We start from the raw sequence: 17,691 nt of genomic DNA, 5'->3' as shown, positions 1-17,691 counted from the left end.
GGGGATCTAAATTGATTTAATGTGGTGACCCATGAGCTTTACGAACTTGAATACCCAATTTCTTCCCAGGCTTGGGATGTTCTCAGCCATTACTTCTTTAAATATGTTTTCTACCCCCTCTTCTTCTCTTCTCCTTCTGGAACTCCAATAATTCAGAAACTGGTTCTCTTGATGGTATTCCATGGATCACATAGGCTTTCCCCACTCTTTTCCATTCTTTTTTCATTGTTCTCCTCTGACTGGATTATCTCAAAGTTGTTGTCGTCTGTCTCACAGACTCTTTGTTCTGACTGATCTATTCTTCTGCTAATGATCTCTACTACATTTTTCATTTCATTCATTGTATTCTTCAGGTCCAGAATTTCTGTTCATTTCTTTTTTTCAATTTTCTCTTTGTTAAACTTCTCATTTTGCTCATGTATTTTTTTCCTGGTTTTGCTGAATTCTCTTTCCATGTTATCTTGAAGTTCATCTAGTTTCCTTAAAACAGCTATTTTGAATTCTTTTCCAGATAAATCACAAAGCTCCATGTTGTGGAGTCAGTTACTGGAAAATTACTGGGATCCATTGATGGTGTCATACTTCCTTGATTTTTTTCATGTTCTGTGAAGTTTTGCATTCCTGTCTGCCCCTGTGAAGTAGCAGTTACCTCCAGTTTTTATTCACTGGCTTCAGGAGAGAAATATCTTCCATCGGCTCTGCTGGTAACTTGAAGGTTTCATCAGACCCTCTGTGAATACAGCTGATCCCCACTTCTTGTTTCCTTTATTGACAGAGTTCTTAAGCTTATGTGCCTTCTCTTGACTCCACACCAGGCCATGTAGAGTGACTCCCTTCCTTTTGTTTTACCAAAGGTAGCAGTAAAATTCAAGTTTGTGGCCCTTCCTTGGCCCACAGACTTGGGCCTGCCTTCTGTGTGTGCTCACTAGCTGTCTGTCAAGTCTCATTCTTGCCACCACCTCTGGGAACTCGTACAAAGAACCAGCCACAGGACAGGCCAGGGGCTATGTGTGTGTGTGTGTGTGTGTGTGAAGAACACTGAGCACTGAGGTACTCCAAGGGCCAGTTGGCAGGATCTGCAGGCAAGGTGTTCCCTGTGGCTTGCAGCTCAGTTTCTCGATAGAGTTCATGACACAGTTGGTAGAATCCATATCTCTTCAATGCCCTCTGAGAGTCCTATCTGCTGCTTTCCCAGTTTCTCCCCCCCACCCTGAAGTCATGCAAGTTAAGATTCAGTACTCTGGATGAGGAAAATAAATCTCTTTGGCAGCATTCTGCACAGCCGGGGAAGCCAGGTACTCATTCATGCTTTCACCTCCCTCCACAAGAGAAGTTGGGGCTAAGATTGCTTTTGGGCCCTCAGCTGTGTTGAGGCCTCCACAAGAGAAGTTAGGGGCTAAGAGCTCTCTTGGCCCCCAAGCTATTTCCTTGGGAGAGGAGTTGTACACATCAAGTCAAGCTATTCCTCTTTCCCCCTCCAATGCATTCAAACTAGCATTTTTTGCTTTTATTTATTTATTTATTTATTTATTTAATTTATTTATTTGCTGGAACTTCTCCTCTGGACTCCTGGACTTCTACAAAGGTTCTCTCATCCATGGATGATGGTCTAACACAGTGTTTTCTAGCACTATGGTTGAGAGGGCCTGGAGCCAGGTCACAGGCCACTGCAGGGTCCATAGCCAGGACCAAAGTCTGGATGCCTATTACCCAACACACAGGGTGTGACTTTTCTCAGGACCCTTGGCTTATGGTGCTGGATCCCACAGCTCCCACAGAGGCACTTCTGTCTGTTGATGGATGCGAAATTATTGTTGTTGAGGGGGGATGACAAAAACAAGGGACATCTTATTTCACCATGAGGCTGCTATTACTCTTCCAGGGTATTTTCTTTTAATTTACATTTCTTTCATTTCAGAGATTGTGCACTCCTTTTTTTTCTCCAATGTATTTCTTCTTTGGGAATTATCTAATCATTCTTTTGCCCATTTTTCTTTGGAGGTGATAGCATTTTTTTCCTTTTAAAATTCTTTAGATAATAAGGATATCAATTGTTTACAATAAATATTGCAAATACTACTCCCAGCTTGTGTCTTTCAATCTTGTTCGTAGTTTTTTTTTTTTTTTCTTTTGTAGTCAGAGTATCATTCTTCAGGGTATTTTCTTTTTTCATTATGCTTGCATATGTCTCCACCACCAGAAGGATCAGCTTTGGAAGAGACCAATTACTGGGAAAAGTAATTCATTGTCAAAACAGAAAAAGAGTTTTATATTTTTTAAAGTGCAGAAATATTAAAATCCTGTAAGAGCCCTTTATAAGAGCAAGGCAAAATATTTGAATGTCAGATTATACACTTCACAACTGCACATCCTGTGCCCCACCCACCCCGGCCCCTAGAATTCTGTACTGATGTGTGTGGTTGGTGTGAGAGCTATCATAATGTAAAAACACAAGAACCAGCAGGATCACATCCACAAAGAATGAAGACTGGTGGTTCCAGAGGACCCACCGTGAAAAGACACGTACCATGGGAATTATTTATACTATTTAACGCTTCTCACAAAAATTAATGGAAGTTTTTAAAGAAGCCTTTCTTTTTTTCAAATGCAGAAATAATCTTTAATATTCCAAATGGGAGATGATGTGCGTACAAGCATTTTAGACAAGATGACTGTGGTCATATAAAAGTTTAGTTTTATTATAGCACTTTATGCAAACATTCAGTACTTTTTGCCTCTCCTATAATCTTTCAGCAAGGCAGTAAGTTACAAATAAGAAAATATAAACAAAAACTATACAATTTTATTAACAAAATCTACTTTGAATTATTCTGTAAGTTTTAGAATGCAGTTAACACCAGCATTTTATTCCATTTGATAGTGTTTCTTTTGGTTCCTTTAATTATAAAATCTGAAGACTCTGAACGTGGTGGAATAATCTTTGGTTGCGACAGGAAATGTTAAACAGGTAATTCTACAGGGTTTTTCCAGTAAGCACTCACTTTTAATTTTGATTAAATGCCATGTTTTAACACAAATATTAGAAAATATTTAACAGCTCCTATGGTCACAGTTCACTAGCGCTTTGCTCCAGCCTGGACACTGACCATGGAAAAATAGATGCCTTTCTGAGCCAGCAGCTGTTGATGGGTGCCATGCTCCTTGACCTTGCCGTTCTGAAACACCACTATGAAGTCTGCGTTCTGGATGGTGGACAGGCGGTGAGCGATCACGATGCAGGTGCGGCCCTCTCTGGCTTTGTCCAGAGCTTCTTGGACAACCTGATCAATAACCACATAAGTTAATTCTGATAAAAACAGTCCTCTCCTTTCCTCCTCCATCATAAGGCTCACAAGCTTCCAACAATGGGTCCTTCTTTAATGACGGTATCAGTGAAATAGCACAGAATTGACCAAGCGAGGAATTTGTCGTATTGGAAGATAAGGGAATCCTAGTCTGGATTAGTTCTGAGGCAGGAGTTATTTTTTCTTGAAGTTACGGCAATAAATACAGTCTGTGCAATCGGGAAGGCATTTACTGGTGTGCTCACCCACACGACATCCTTCGGGGTTGCCCCCAGTCCAGCTCTGTAGCAAATCCAGGGAGACTGAGCACAGGCTGAACACAGCCGCCTTGAATTTTGGGATTTTAGTAAAGATAGGGGATATCTCAGAATTAATTTGTCTTTCAGGTACCTGAATAGTCAACTTTTTCTCAAACTGAGAATGATTACTAATATTTGTCTTAAGGTAGAGTCAGCTTTTATAGTGTATGAACCTCCCACTTCTTTATGTAGTTGCTGAGGACATGCCAATGGTAGAAATGGGGGAGTGGCCTCCTGAACACAGCGTCTTTGGTCCATACAAACTGATCCGGGGCTGTTTTTTGGAGCCTGAGTGCTCTAAGACTAATTTCCCCTATTTTGTCTTAGTTCTCTTGAATAACCGCTACAGAAAGTGACCACATTCTGTGGAAAGCTGATGTAAGTAACAATCAACAAATCTGGGCTGAATTTTGTTCTCTACCGTGGAAGACAGAAGCATTTAAGGACAACCAATTCAAGGGTGATGGATCCAATTTAAATTCTTACCTTTTCACTCTCTGTATCCAGAGCTGATGTAGCTTCATCCAAAAGCAAAATATGAGGCTGTCGAACAAGGGCGCGAGCTATGGCAATGCGCTGCTTCTGGCCCCCAGAGAGCTGGGTTCCTTTGTCTCCTACTCTGGTGTTATATTTCTGTGAATAGGGTTTTGTTATTATGAAACACAAAACTGATATTCCTAAAAAAGAGTTTGCTCACAGAAAATAGGATGACCACTTCCATAAACACACAAAAAAAGTCTTGGTTCAGAAGCTAAGAATGGTCTCATAGAGGATTAAATATCAAAAATGTAGCTCTAGATGGCAGGTTTGACATCTCTTCTTGAAAATAGACATGGCGGGGGGGGGGGCTCAGTCTGTTAAGCATCTGCCTTCAGCTTAGGTCACGATCCCAGGGTCCTGGGATAGAGCCCCATGTCGGGCTCCCTGCTCAGTGGGGAGTCTGCTTGTCCCTTTCCCTCTGCCTCTGCTCCTGCTTGTGCTCTCACATACACCCTCTCTCTCTCTCACTCTATCTTAAATCAATAAAAATCTTAAAAAATTTTTTTTTCAAAAAGATAATAGACATTTGGGTCTGAGAATATATGTTTTAGTGTAACAAGTCAATATCTTTATGAGGAAGAATACTGTTACAATGTTAGTCTCTTTCAGTCTTCTGGTTTCATTATATTTGGGACAAAGTTTGGTTTGAGGAAGGAAATGTGACTTATACGGTCTATGTAATAAATGAAGCTTAGTTTACTTATAACCAGCAGGTGGTGCTCTCTGCATTAAAGTCAGGAAGGGAGACTTTTTGCGGGGGGGGGGGGATTCTAGGGAGCCTTCTGGTCTCTCTAACACTTCAAAAATTTTAATGGATGCCAAGGAATTCCATCTTGATATCTAACTTTAAAAGCTAAAACCTTCTTTTTAATTTTTTGATTTTAGAGTTCTTCCAAAGTTCCTCTCATACTGAATCCCACAGTAGGTAACTGTCATTAACTACTCAATAGGATGATAGAGACAAGAGTTAAAAGGCTATGTAGGGGAGAGCAGGAACAAGATGTGACAGCATGTGTAACCTAGAAAACAAGACTATCATAATTTTCAGCCCCTTGCCGGGCTGGAATTTTAGTCAAACCATGGGCTCTGATTCTGACAACCAGAGTTTCACTTAAAAATTCATGTTCTATATAGGACCGCCTATTTTTATTGGCTCTCTCTTGTCTCCCTAGTTCAATGGCACTCAGACTGAGATCTCCACTGAGGACCCCAGGGGAGGTCCACCCCAGGCTGCCGGTGCCTCAGGAGGCAGGAGCACTGTGTGTTCCATGGGAGGGCAGGGGTTCCCAGGCTGCACTGAGACCGTATGATCCTGCTGCAGCAGGTAAAGGCAGGGCTGTGACCCTGAAGGAGGTCAGTAACCAGACTAGCCTCCTGCAGGGTGAGCTAAATCCTAGTAGGAATTGCTCAGGTAAAGAAGTGGGTCCTTGGGCAGAAAACAGGGCTCAAGACCGGGAGCCCAGAAAGGCTGGGTCCCTGTGACAGACAAATGAATGCCAGAGGGGCAAGGTATGTTTAATAAGCTAGTAATATGTACTCTCTGTGTTTGTCTTTGTTAACCCCTAGCCCAGTGGTGCTCAAACTGTAGCCCGGTATCTGGGCTATTAAAACAGATTGCTAGACTCTACCTTCAACATTTTTCATCCAGCAGGTTCTAATGGTTCATGCCCATACTTTGAGATCATTAGTAAAGGGGATTGAAGCTGTATCTTTCAAGTTTTCTAGCCTTGGGAAAGACTGATTATCCACAGCTGGGCAAGAAAGTTAAATGGAGGGGAGAGGGACAATTCCTCCTCCTGGGGTCTATGATGTGGTGTCAGCAGTTATCGGAACAAGAGTCTCAAGGAAAGGAAGTTTGGGAAAGGGTTGGGGCCAGCTGGTATTGCCATCCTTCCGCATAAGGAAACTGCCTTCCCTGCTGGTTAGAGGCTACTGAGCTTTATTTTTGAGGGGTGCTTCCTTATTATAAAAAAACTAACCAGTGATAATGGGAGGGGGTATAGACAAGCCAGGTCCAGGTGACTTCAAAATGCAGTATCTAAGGGGCTTAAGAGAGGGCAAGAGGTTCCTTTTATCTAAATTCCCAGGAAGAATTCAGAGGGCATCCATGGACAACAGCTCAGGGAGCCCCAAAGAAGCTTTCAAGAATCAGCCCTATAAGCAGAGCTTGGGGGCCAGGAAATGTGCAATGATGAGAGATTACATAATACCAGTCGCTCTAAGGGCTCCGTTCTATTCAAGGAGAGCCTTCTTTCGGACATGGGTTCAGTTCCCTGGCTGGGCCCAACTCCACAGAGGTAGGTTTGCAGCTTGGCGGAGAGCAGCAAGGAAGCAGAAGGAAGGTCAGAAGAGAAATGGGGGTGAAGAGGCTGTGCCTGCTTCTGTGGGCGCTGTACTTAGGCTCAGAGGGAAAGGCTTCCTCCAAATACACACTTTTCGGTCAGGCTTGCTCACAGAGAGAGCCAGTCCGGTGATCAGGCAAACACAGTATCAAATGGGGATAGGAAGTGTGGCAAGATGTTGTATACAGGTGTGTATTTTGGTTGTTCACTTCTCTTCACCTTTGGAAACCCAGCCCTTTAGAAATCAAAGTGCGGGCCAGGGAGGCTGCCACAGGCTCTTGGGCTCCTAATTTAGAGAAAGACTTACATCAGGGAGTGTCTCGATGAAGGGGTGTATGTTGGCCTCTTTGGCCGCCCGCACGATCTCTTCCTGGGACACGACCCGGCTGTTGTCTCCATAAGCAATGTTCTCAGCAATGCTGCAGTCGAACAGGATGGGCTCCTGGGACACAATGCCCAGGTGGGCTCGGAGCCATTGGACATTCAGGTGCTTTATCTCTACGCCATCAATTAGCTGCAAACGAGAGTTCATAGGTAAGTTCAAGGACCAGGTCATTTTTAATTTAGCAAAATCAGTATCGTTATTTCATACACTAATATTGCCAAGTAACTATAGGGCAACATTTTTGTTGTTGTTCTGTTGAGTTTGGATTGTCAAAGTTAACTGAACAAGGTCATAGTTGTATGCTCTGACGAACTGTCACGCTCCTTCTGTTTAACCCTGGTTTCTGATACATGCATTGAGGAAAGGGCCAGGAGCTAGAAGAAGAAAATGGTCCCCTAGAGCCTGCAGAAGGAACACAGCACTGGTGACACTTTGATGTTAGCCTGGTGAAATCCATTCTAGCCATCTGACTTCCAGAATTTGTAAGATAATAAGTTTGTGCTGTTTTATACCACGAAATTTGCCGGCGTCCTTATTCTTACATATCAGTTTTTTGCAAGAAAAGTAGCTGAGATTAGGCTGGAAATCAGTAACTACTGCAAGCACATAATAGGTTTGCGGGTCAGGTTTCTAAGAATCAGGTTTTGGAAGAATGGGATGCAGCAGTTAAATGGAAAAGAAGTAAGTGTGGGAAGGTGGCTGCTGTATCTCTAAGTAGTTGCTGATCTTGGGAAAATGAATTAATTTCTCGACAGTTTCTTTGTGGGTAAAATGGGAATTACGATAATAATTCCTAAACTCATAGAACTGAGGACTGCATGAGGTCATGTCTAGACCGCACTCAGCACAGTGCTGGGCACTGGGTATGTGCTCCAAGACTATCAGAGATTGGTAACTGTATCACTGTAATGGAAACTACAGTGGATGGACGCAGGCTGGGTGGACAAAATGATGGACAGACATCTACAATGTTGGGCCAAAGGAGTAGGGGGAAGAAGCTGCCTCTTCTCTAGTGGCCTGGCTCCCTGGGTTACCCCGGAGGAGCCTGGGGAGTGTTCCTTCCAGCCTTGCTCTGATGCACACACGTCTGCCCAAAAGATCTACTTCACAAGAGAACTCTGGTATTCAAGTGAGAGAGCTACTCATCCCCTCTGAAGAAGCAAATGACTCAGCTTCAGGCTTTTCCCATAGTGCTGGTGAGTGTCTACTGTGCTGTATATACTCGCTGGATCCCATGTGCCTGGCTGGGTGCCCCTGGGAGACAGCTGGCTAGGGGTAAGGTACAATTTTTGCTGCAGGAACATGGCTTCTGTTCGTGAAGTTGGCAAGTACAGGGATAGGAAACACAGTCATGACCTTATTAGTACCAAGCCCAGTTGCCATGGAGACTATTTCAGCATCTATGTTCTAGGCTTCCCTACAGTGTTCAGTGAAGGTGGGAAGTAGAGGGTGGAGAGTGGCAGTAAAAACCATACAAGAATGTGGCAAAACAGCAGATCTTGTGAGATGGAACACTGTACTTGAGAAATGGAAATTTCAGGAAAGGAGTAGCTTAATTTTCTCCAAGCTTATACTCCTGGGAGGAAAACAGACACTGCCTAACTAATATAATTAGACATATTTGAATGATCCCATCAAGTTTTAATGAGTTTCTCCATCACGCTGAATACAGTAATACTCTTGGCTCTCCTCATCCCCACATGATACACCGGAATTGCAAATACTTTAAGCCTGGGTTAGCTGAAGCATCCTTTCTGTAGAGAAAACATGCTTAGAAACCCAAATGTAAAAGAGACCAGTGCAGAGGTTCTCTGGCTGAGGCATGGGTGATGGTCTGAGGGAAGACCAGGGAACTTTGGGAAATCAGCGAACACTGTTCAAAAGATACTGGCCTAAATACAGCTTAACCAAGAAAGTAAACACCTTGGTAATAATAAGGTAAAACCAGGTTAAGTGACTACTTATCTCTGTTCTAAATTGTTAAATACACTGCTGCCTTCCTTAGCACAATCAAATGTTAAATATGTATTATTCTCCTATATGTATTTACTCTGAAATCATGATTACAGATAAATCATTGAGCACTGACTATATTATAGGTCAGGTGATAAGCATGTCTCATGCATTCTCTTGTTTAATCTTCACAACAACCCTAGTGAGGTAGCTGGGTTTCGGTTGTTTTGTTTTTTTTTTTTTTTAGATTTATTTATTTATTTTAGAAAGAGAGTGTGTGCGGTGAGTGGGTGAAGGGGCAGAGGGAGAGAAACCCAAGCAGACTCTGTGCTGAGTGACCCTGGGGCTTAATCTCATGACCCATGAGATCCTGACCTGAGCCAAAACCAAGAGTCAGATGCTTAACTGACTGAATGACCCAGGAGGGCAGGTGTGGTTTTAATCTCCATTTTACAGATTAAAAAAAAATGAGCAAAGTTAAGTAATTTGCACAAGATCACACAGTAACTCGGGGAGGTAGGACTGAATTTATACACTATAGGTTGGGTTTTGGTAACACAAGTACCTTAGAATTAAAAGCTAATCTCTGTCCTCCCCTCATAGAGGAATGCCCCGTGTTAGCTCAGGTGCCCACTGGGTAATACCCGGACTATGACAACAGGCTTCTGACGATGGTGCGTGTGATAGACCGGAGAGGGGAGACAGGAAATGGGGAAGACTCAGACCAGAGGCGGTTTAACGGTGAAGGTAATGACGTTCGGCTTCCAGGGTCCTGAGCTGCAGGTCACTGCAGGCCGCTGAGCTGTGTTTTGCAGGGGAGGGAGGCCAGGCTGCAGCCAGGAAGCTCGTCCAGGTGAGTATTCATGTAGCAGCCTCAAGAGGAAAGGGAGCTGAGGAGCGCCTGGGTGGCTCAGTCAGTTAAGCGTCTGCCTTCAGCTCAGGTCATGATCCTGGGTCCTGGGATCGAGCCCCCAGTCGGGGGGTGGGGGCGTCCCTGCTCAGCAGGAGTCTCCTTCTCCCTCTCCCCCTGCTCGTGTTCTCTCTTGTGCACTATCTCTCTCTCTCACTCAAATAAATGAGAAAAGGGACCCCAATCTTTAAAGTTTCAATATTTTGTTATGATTTGTTTTACTAAAGGTAAATATTCACTTTTGTACCTAATTTTGCATTCATAATTTTGTATTTTTTTAAGTGGAGTCCCTAAAAATGTATAACCGGCAGGCCCCACAAAAGTTGGAATGCCCCCTCTGTATAACTCACTAGCTTCATTTTTCAAGACTCTGCACAATTTAACCTACACCTTTCAAATGTATCAGCTCAGGGGGTCTCAAACAATGGCTGGCATCAGAATCATCTGGGAAAATTGCAAAATTAATAGGCCAGACCCTGAGGGACTCGAGTGAGCCAGGGTGGCTGCTCTTCAGTCGTTCCGTAAGCCATTCTGATACACATCAGTGGGAGAACCACAGCACCGGTCACTATGTCTCGAAGCATCCTTCAAGGCCCACGGAGGGTCATGAGGACTTCCCGACCTCACGGTCTCACCTTTCTTCAGTTCTCATGAGTGATCATGCTCAGATCCACACTCATTCTTACACGGCGATGAGAACTCATTACTCATCACCTACTCACTGGGTTAAGGGTTACTAATTGATACTCATAAACAAAACTTGGCACATTTATTCATGCCTCTTGAAGACACTTCCGCTAAGAATTCTGGCTGCTGTGACCACTTGGCAGTACTTCAAAGCCCTAGCACAAATGTACGGGAGCAGATAACAGCGTGCCTACAATAGACAAGGACACGTTGTTTTCCTAGCGTTTTCAGTGTTGTCTCGAGATGGTTATTGCCTTGTGCATTCAGCATTCATTTCCATATTCTTCTTTGTCTACCCTTCCATATATGAAGGGAGTGGAAGGCTAAAGACTATTTCCCAGACTCCCTTCCAGTTCTGGAAGTAACTGTGGCTCTGCCAGTGAGAGGCACTGTGCAAAATCTGGAAGGCACAGGCTGATTCTCTTTAGTAGCAGTGCTAAACTAACACACGTGACTACGAGTGCAGTGAGGAGAACATGACTTCTTTTTTTTTCTCTTCCTAAAGGGTTGCAATTTAAAAGTTTAAGAATCACAGCTCTCATTAAATCTGCTATTTCAGCCAAAATAGGCTATATGGACATTGGGAGCAAATCAACTATCAACCACAGCTCACATTCACTCTTTTTTTTCCACTTCAAATTTATTTTCTTTTAGGTTTTTATTTCTTTTTATGTTTAAAAAATATTTATTTTTTTAAAATTTAAATTCAATTAACATATAATGTATTACTGGCTTCAGAGGTAGAGGTCAGTGATTTATCAGCTTCATTACAACACGTGCCCTCCTTAATGTCCACCACCCAGTTACCTCATTTTGTGTCTTGCAACAAATGACATCTTGACTGCTCACTCTGTCACCCTCAGGCAACCAGCTCTACTTATCCCTTAAGAGCCAGCTCTAGGCCTATCTTCCTTTACATAACTGATGTAAGTATATGCCCCATCTCTTCAAGTGAAGTCTTTGAGTGCAGACATCATAACCTATAACTCATTAGAGCTCAACATTTAATACACTGCTTACTCCACATCTGTTAAGGGCCGTAATCAGAGTCTGAGAGCTAACATTTCCTTCTGTATTTGCTTCCTTTGTCTCTTCCTTTAGAGTCCTCTGTTCAAACTTTAACAGTAAAATTGAAGCATAAAATCAGAATTCACAGAAAATATAAAACAAGAAAGTAAAAATAAGTGACACAGCTTATGTAGCTGTTAAGAAACAGACTGAGTAGAATACAATAAAAAAATATTTATGACTGTGACTGAATTTAAAAAGAGCCCTGGACTACAGGTTGAAAGCTCTATTTTCATTAATGCAAGTGGGGCCCATATGCAGCTGGGGCTTCAATATGACTATGGAACAGGTGTCCATTCTGTTTGGTCAGTGCCATAACATTCTAGTAGTTAATTTTTTTGTAGAAAAGGGGGTAGGGGAGGGGCAGAGGGAGAAAAAGAGAGAGAATCTTAAGCAGGCTCCACGCCCAGCATGGAGCCTGATGTAGGCCTCCATCTCATGACCCTGAGATTATGACCTGCACCGAAATCAAGAGTCAGGACATTTAACCGACTCAGCCATCCAGGCACCCTTGTCGTTAAATATTTTTAATAGCTCCTCTGAGTACAACCAATAACTAAATACCTATATAGTAAAAATTTCTTCTATTCCTTCCTAATTTGATTCTTTTCCTATTCTCCCTTGTAGTCATTTAAAATTTCACTACTCCCTTCATGACTCCTATCTCATCCTCAGGACCTAAGAGAGTCCCTGACACGCACTCAGTAAATGTTTGCTGAACGTTGAACAAATAAATGTGACCCTCGTTTATTCTTTTAGTTCATGAAAGAAAAGGGAATCCCTCCATATTCTTCATCTGCTCCCCAAATTTGTTGATCTCACTTTTTCTTTCTTAGAAGGTGTTTCAATACGCTCTCTCAATGGTTTTACCTCGTCCTCAGCCATAAAAATGCTCCAGATTCCCCCTCCTGAACCTCTCTCCCCTGGACTCTGCCCCCTGCTCACACTGCTGTTCTTAATAGTCTTTCTTCCACCTTTGATCTTCTAGAGAGTCTGCACTCAGTCTCCGCTTCCCCTTCCGCCGTGCCTCAGCCATGCTAAACTCTTTCCCATCACCACCCCACTTCACTTAGAATACTTAAAAATGTCACAAGTAGCCCATTCATTGCCAAATCTTATCATGTCTTTTCAGCCTTCATCTTCTTAACTGTCCGCAGCATCTGTCATTGCTGACTACCTTCTCTTTCTTGAAACATTCCTCATCCTTGGCTCCCACCTTACTGTCTCTCTTAGCACCTCTTCCCTCCTCTATCTTTCTGGCTACTTAAATTTTTGCTAGATCTTCTCATGTAAGTGGAAACCTAGCCAAGGGAAGGGAGATGGGAGATAAAAAGGCTGCTCGCCAAGGACAGTGGAGGGGCAGTTTGAGAGAAGGCTGAAGAAGTTGCCTGGGAAAGCAGACACAGCTTGGAGCCTGTTATGTAGGACGTCAGACTTTAAGTAAGACAGTTGTTTAAAGGTTAGAAAACCTGTGGCTTACACTCAAGAATTAAATACATCCAGGCATTTAGAATGATGAAAAAGTTAAAATGAGGAGGTAAGAAAGTGTGCTCACCACTGTTCCAGCCAAGGGGTCATAGAACCGCTCAAGGAGCTGGACCACCGTGCTCTTCCCACAGCCGCTGCTGCCCACCAGTGCCAGCGTCTGGCCCTTCTTCACCTCAAGGCTCAGCCCCTGAAGCACGGAGATGTCTGGTCGAGTGGGATAGTTGAACACGACTTCATTAAATGTCACATTTCCTTCCAGTGTATTCTAAGATCAGAACAGTAACAAAAAGATGATTATTGCAATCCTGAAAACTCACTGTACAGAGAACCCCTCTCTACCACTAGGCATCAGAAGACAGTGAACTTGTATTACAATTAGGCTGCATTTGTAACTGCCAGAACGCAATAAATAAGATCTGAAAGAGTCAGTGTTTTTTTCCATGTATTGTTAATACAAATATACTAACTCAAATATGTTCTCCAAAAATACAGTGACTTACATATAATAAAACCTGATAAACAGGATTTGCTTATAAACGGGGCAGTATATCTATCTCCTTGTAGCCTTGTTATACAAAAATACTGGATGTTAACATACATGATTAGCATTTATTAAAATGACCTCATGATCTAGAAAGTTTCTTTTTATTACCAGAAAAATTTTTTAAAAACCCACAGATTTTATTAAATTTCCTCTTAGAATGCTTCCACTCATCAGTTAGGAATATATCTTATCATCAAAACATCAAACTCACCGGCTGGAGGCCTCCTGTGCTGTAGCTGTCAATCAGAGGGGTTTTTTCAATGATCATGATGATGTGGGCTGCTGATACTTTGGCTTTGGCATAGTCAGGAGCAAATGAACTGACCTGCCCCACCGCCATGGCACCAAAGACGATAGCTGAGAATACCCTGCAAAAACACAGACGAAGCATGTGCAGAGTTAGGATTATAATGCTACACAGCTGGCAGTTCTACAACCACAGAGCAGTGCCTCAAACAATGAGAAAGAGAAGTTAAAAGATAACAAAACAAACAAGTGTCTTCATACAGTTCACGTCAGTGTAATACATTGTAAAATGGCCCCATTTTTCATCTGTTTCTCTCTCCTCGCCTTCTAGCAATGTGACTTGGCAGCTCCTCCATTAAGAAGTGGAATTTGTTTTCCTCGCCTTTGAATCCGGTTGGCCTGTGACTTGCTTTGGCTAACAGGATGTGGTGGAAGTGACTGTTGCCAGTTCTAAGCCTATGACTCAGGGGGCCTTGTGTGCCTTCGATCAATGCCACTAGCACAGCCCTGCTAGCTAGCTGGAGGACAAGGCACAGATGGAGACAAGCTGTGTGGGCTCCAGCCAACTAGCTTGCAGTCCACTGCACCCATGTGTGAGCCCAGCTGAGATCTGCTATGTCCAGCCCAGCTCAGCAGAACTGCCTGGCTGACCCACAGATTTGTGGGCAAATATGAACGTTTATTATTGTATGTCACTGGGGCTTACTGGTTGGTTGTTATGCAGTGTGACTGTGGCAATCAATAACACATGTAGGCATTTGCGACAACATGGACAGACCTAGAGGATATTAAGCTAACTGGAATAAGTCAGACGGAAAAAGACAAATGCCATATGATTTCACTCACGTGGAACCTAAAAATATAAATGAATAAACAAAGAGCAGAATCAGACTTATAAACCAGCGAACAAACTGATGGTCGCCAGAGGGGGGTGAGCAAAAGGGGCGAAGGGGAGTGGGAGAGACAGGCTTCCAGTTAGGGAATGAATATGTCACGAGAAAAAAAGGTATAGCATAAGGAACCCAGTCAATGATATTATAATAGCCTTGTATGTTAAGGGATGGTAGTTGAATTTGTGGTGAGCATAGCATAACGTATAGAGAAGCTAAATCATTATGTTGCACACCTGAAACTAATGTAACACTGTGTGTTAACTATTAAAAAAAAATAACAGATATGGGCAGTGGTGCTGAAATTACCTTGGGTTCATAGAAAATACGGGAGCTGTACAGAAAAGACTGAGCTCCTTACAGAGTCAGGTATCACGCTGCTCTCAAGATGCATCCACATGCTTAACCTATGACATGGGAATCAGCAGCTTAAAGCTGGGAAAGACTCTATAGGACGTCAAGTCCAGTTCCCAATGTTTGTTCCCTGGGCAACTTCCCCTAAGTTGGCTTCCATCCTTTGTTTTAGGAAGTAACAAGTTTGATTAAGTCTATTGTTAAAAAATTCTTTTTCAAATGGAAGAAAAATATACATCCTTTTGCATAATCCAGGCCTTAACTGGAATATTGTCAAAAAGGCCCTTTGCTTCTTTGGTAAATCCTTTCCCTCTCGACACTCCAGTTGCCCTCCTCTGGACACATTTCTCCATATGCCTTTTTATTATTTTATTTTTAATATTATTTTTTCCTTTCCAAGTTTTTATTTAAAATCCAGGTAGATGACATACAGTGTACTATGAGTTTCAAGTGAAGAATATGCTGATTCAACACTTCCAAACGACACCTGACGGTCATCAGGACAAGTGCCCTCCTTAATCCCCATCATCGATTTCACCCATCCCCCCACCCATCTCCCTTCAGGTAACCATCAGTTTGTTCTCTGTAGTTAAGAGTCTGTTTCTTGGTTTGCCTCTCTTCTTTTTCCCCTATGTTCATTTGTTCTGTTTCTTGAATTACACAGGTGAGTGAAATCATCTGTCTTTCTCTGACTTTTTTCTTCGCTTAGCGTTAAACTCTCTGGCTCCATCCATGGCATTGCAAGTGTCAAGATTTCATTTTTTTATAGTTGAGTAATATTCCATTGAATATATATACCTCTTCTTCTTTATCCATGCACCAGCCAATGGACACTTGGGGTGTTTCCATAATTTGGCTATTTCAACATGCCTTTTTAAACAGTGGGCCTGGAACTAACATAGTACTTGGGAACCCTCCCAGAAGAATACTGTGAGCCCATCAACATCCTCTCCTCTGGACTCTAGAAAATTATACAAATGGTTAATCTCTGGCTTGTCACTATTTACTCTTGTGAGATCTTTTAAAAATGGACTACTCTTCAGACAGGTCTCTCCTTTCCTTAACTTGGAGGATTGATTTTCTCGATCTAAATCCTCATGTGTCAGCAACTTTCATCAATTCAATGCCTTACCTTGAAGTAAGCTATATATCAAACAATTATCTAATCGAAGCCCCAATGACAATGATGCCTGGTTTTGATCTTTTTGTCTAAGTTATAAATAGCTCCTGCATATCATTTGTTAGAGATATTAGGTAGAAATTTTAAATGTTCTGTTGAGGTCGTCCTGAGCAAATTATAATGCATGCACAAGCAAATGTCTAAATAGAATGGAAATATTACACTAACACCTTAGATTGGCCAGGCTTAGATGATTCTGGTTTAAATGTGAAACTGTACTACCACTAATGATGGTATGCTATCAAAGGTCAGAGTCTCACCCATCACCAAATCTAGATGCTCCGAAAGATTATACATACTTTTCACTACCCAACTGCATATTTGAGTACTTTGGAAGTATAATTAAGTTCAGGTCTGTCTTCCCCTGACTGAGGTACAATTTTCTGCATTTATAGCAATGGAGCAGAAATCCCCGTCTAGCTTTGTCCCTTCTGAATTTCTTCAGCTCTTACCTTCTAATTGCTCTTTTTGTATCAAGGAAAGCAAACTTATCCTAGAATCTCCCAGGGTTTGCAGAACTCAGTGTCCCACACCTTCTCTTTAGTTGCCCTGTTCAGAGACTTTTTTAAAAGGAGCCAGACCCTTGGCATTCTTCCCAAATGCCAAAACCTCCTGGAAACCCCTCATTGAATCACTACCCCCACTAAAACACATATTCAGAAAGGTCAAATGTATGAGTCAGCACTGGGGAAACGGGGCAGTCAATGATTCCCCAAAAGAAATGGGGTACTTCCATGATAATACACAGAGACTTGGGCAAAATTCCACCTTCTGAATCACCAAAATCTCTTCATGAAGCTTCACAGTAAGGTTTTTTATCCAGGCATGAAGCATGTTGACCTCAGTTTTATTTCTAGAGTTCAACTTTTAATATTAACCCAATACTTACAAAAGAACATCCTGAAAGTTCATGAACCTGTTTGCCACCAGGTAGGCACCAAATCGGAAACAGCCAGCATAGGAAAAATACATCATTGCCTGGGTGATGGAAAATGAGATCCCAAAGATGTGTGCTTTCCTCAAAGAGTTTCTGAAAAGAAGACGTTATGAAACTTACTAGACTTACTAGACTTTCATTGCTCAGTCCTTAAAACATAACCTTTGCTAGATCAGCAGTGGGGTGTGGCAGACAAAAATGGGTTCAGTTTCCAAAAAAGTTAAGTTTAGTCCTCAATTTCCTACTTGTGAAAATTTAGGAAACTGCCTAATAGAGGATTAACTATACCTCAAAATGTTGAGGCAAAGTTAAAATAAGCCAAGGAAAACATGAAGAAACTGTTAGGGATTCATAAATGGAAGTTCCTTCCCTTTCCCCCTACTTTTGGACATATAAAATACATGCACGCTAGAGTCAACATTAATTCAACACACATTTACCCAACACCTACAAGCTGCAGGGACCATGCTGGATGACACAGAACAATCAGTCACGTTCTTGCCCTTGGAGACCCACCACTCAAGTTGGCTGTAATTATGCAATGAAGGTACCCTATAAATAAC

At 42.4% G+C, this 17,691-nt stretch overlaps 1 protein-coding gene across 7 annotated transcripts in view; it reads right to left on the bottom strand.

Moving 5' to 3' along the window:
• Positions 1-17,691, bottom strand: part of LOC103658685 (phosphatidylcholine translocator ABCB4) — a 181,232-nt gene that overhangs the window by 81,263 nt on the left and 82,278 nt on the right. For 2 of the 7 annotated variants that reach the window (XM_008686201.2, XM_008686202.2), the window contains 6 exons: positions 17,081-17,221; positions 13,733-13,889; positions 13,045-13,242; positions 6,794-7,000; positions 4,091-4,237; positions 2,679-3,281 (listed from right to left, as the gene is read on the bottom strand). The exons of 3 other annotated variants lie outside the window; for them this stretch is intronic. In XM_008686201.2, the coding sequence (XP_008684423.2) occupies positions 3,078-3,281; positions 4,091-4,237; positions 6,794-7,000; positions 13,045-13,242; positions 13,733-13,889; positions 17,081-17,221 (1,054 nt within the window). In that variant the 3' untranslated portion in view covers positions 2,679-3,077. Of the gene's footprint in view, positions 1-2,678; positions 3,282-4,090; positions 4,238-6,793; positions 7,001-13,044; positions 13,243-13,732; positions 13,890-14,028; positions 14,168-17,080; positions 17,222-17,691 lie in introns of those variants that run through there. 2 more of the 7 variants (XM_008686204.2, XM_008686203.2) reach the window with 2 other exon arrangements.

Source organism: Ursus maritimus, unplaced genomic scaffold, assembly GCF_017311325.1.
Source record: "Ursus maritimus isolate PB19 unplaced genomic scaffold, ASM1731132v1 scaffold_3, whole genome shotgun sequence".
In the NCBI taxonomy this organism is placed as follows: domain Eukaryota; kingdom Metazoa; phylum Chordata; class Mammalia; order Carnivora; family Ursidae; genus Ursus; species Ursus maritimus.
This window is presented reverse-complemented; position numbering and strand designations above follow the sequence as displayed.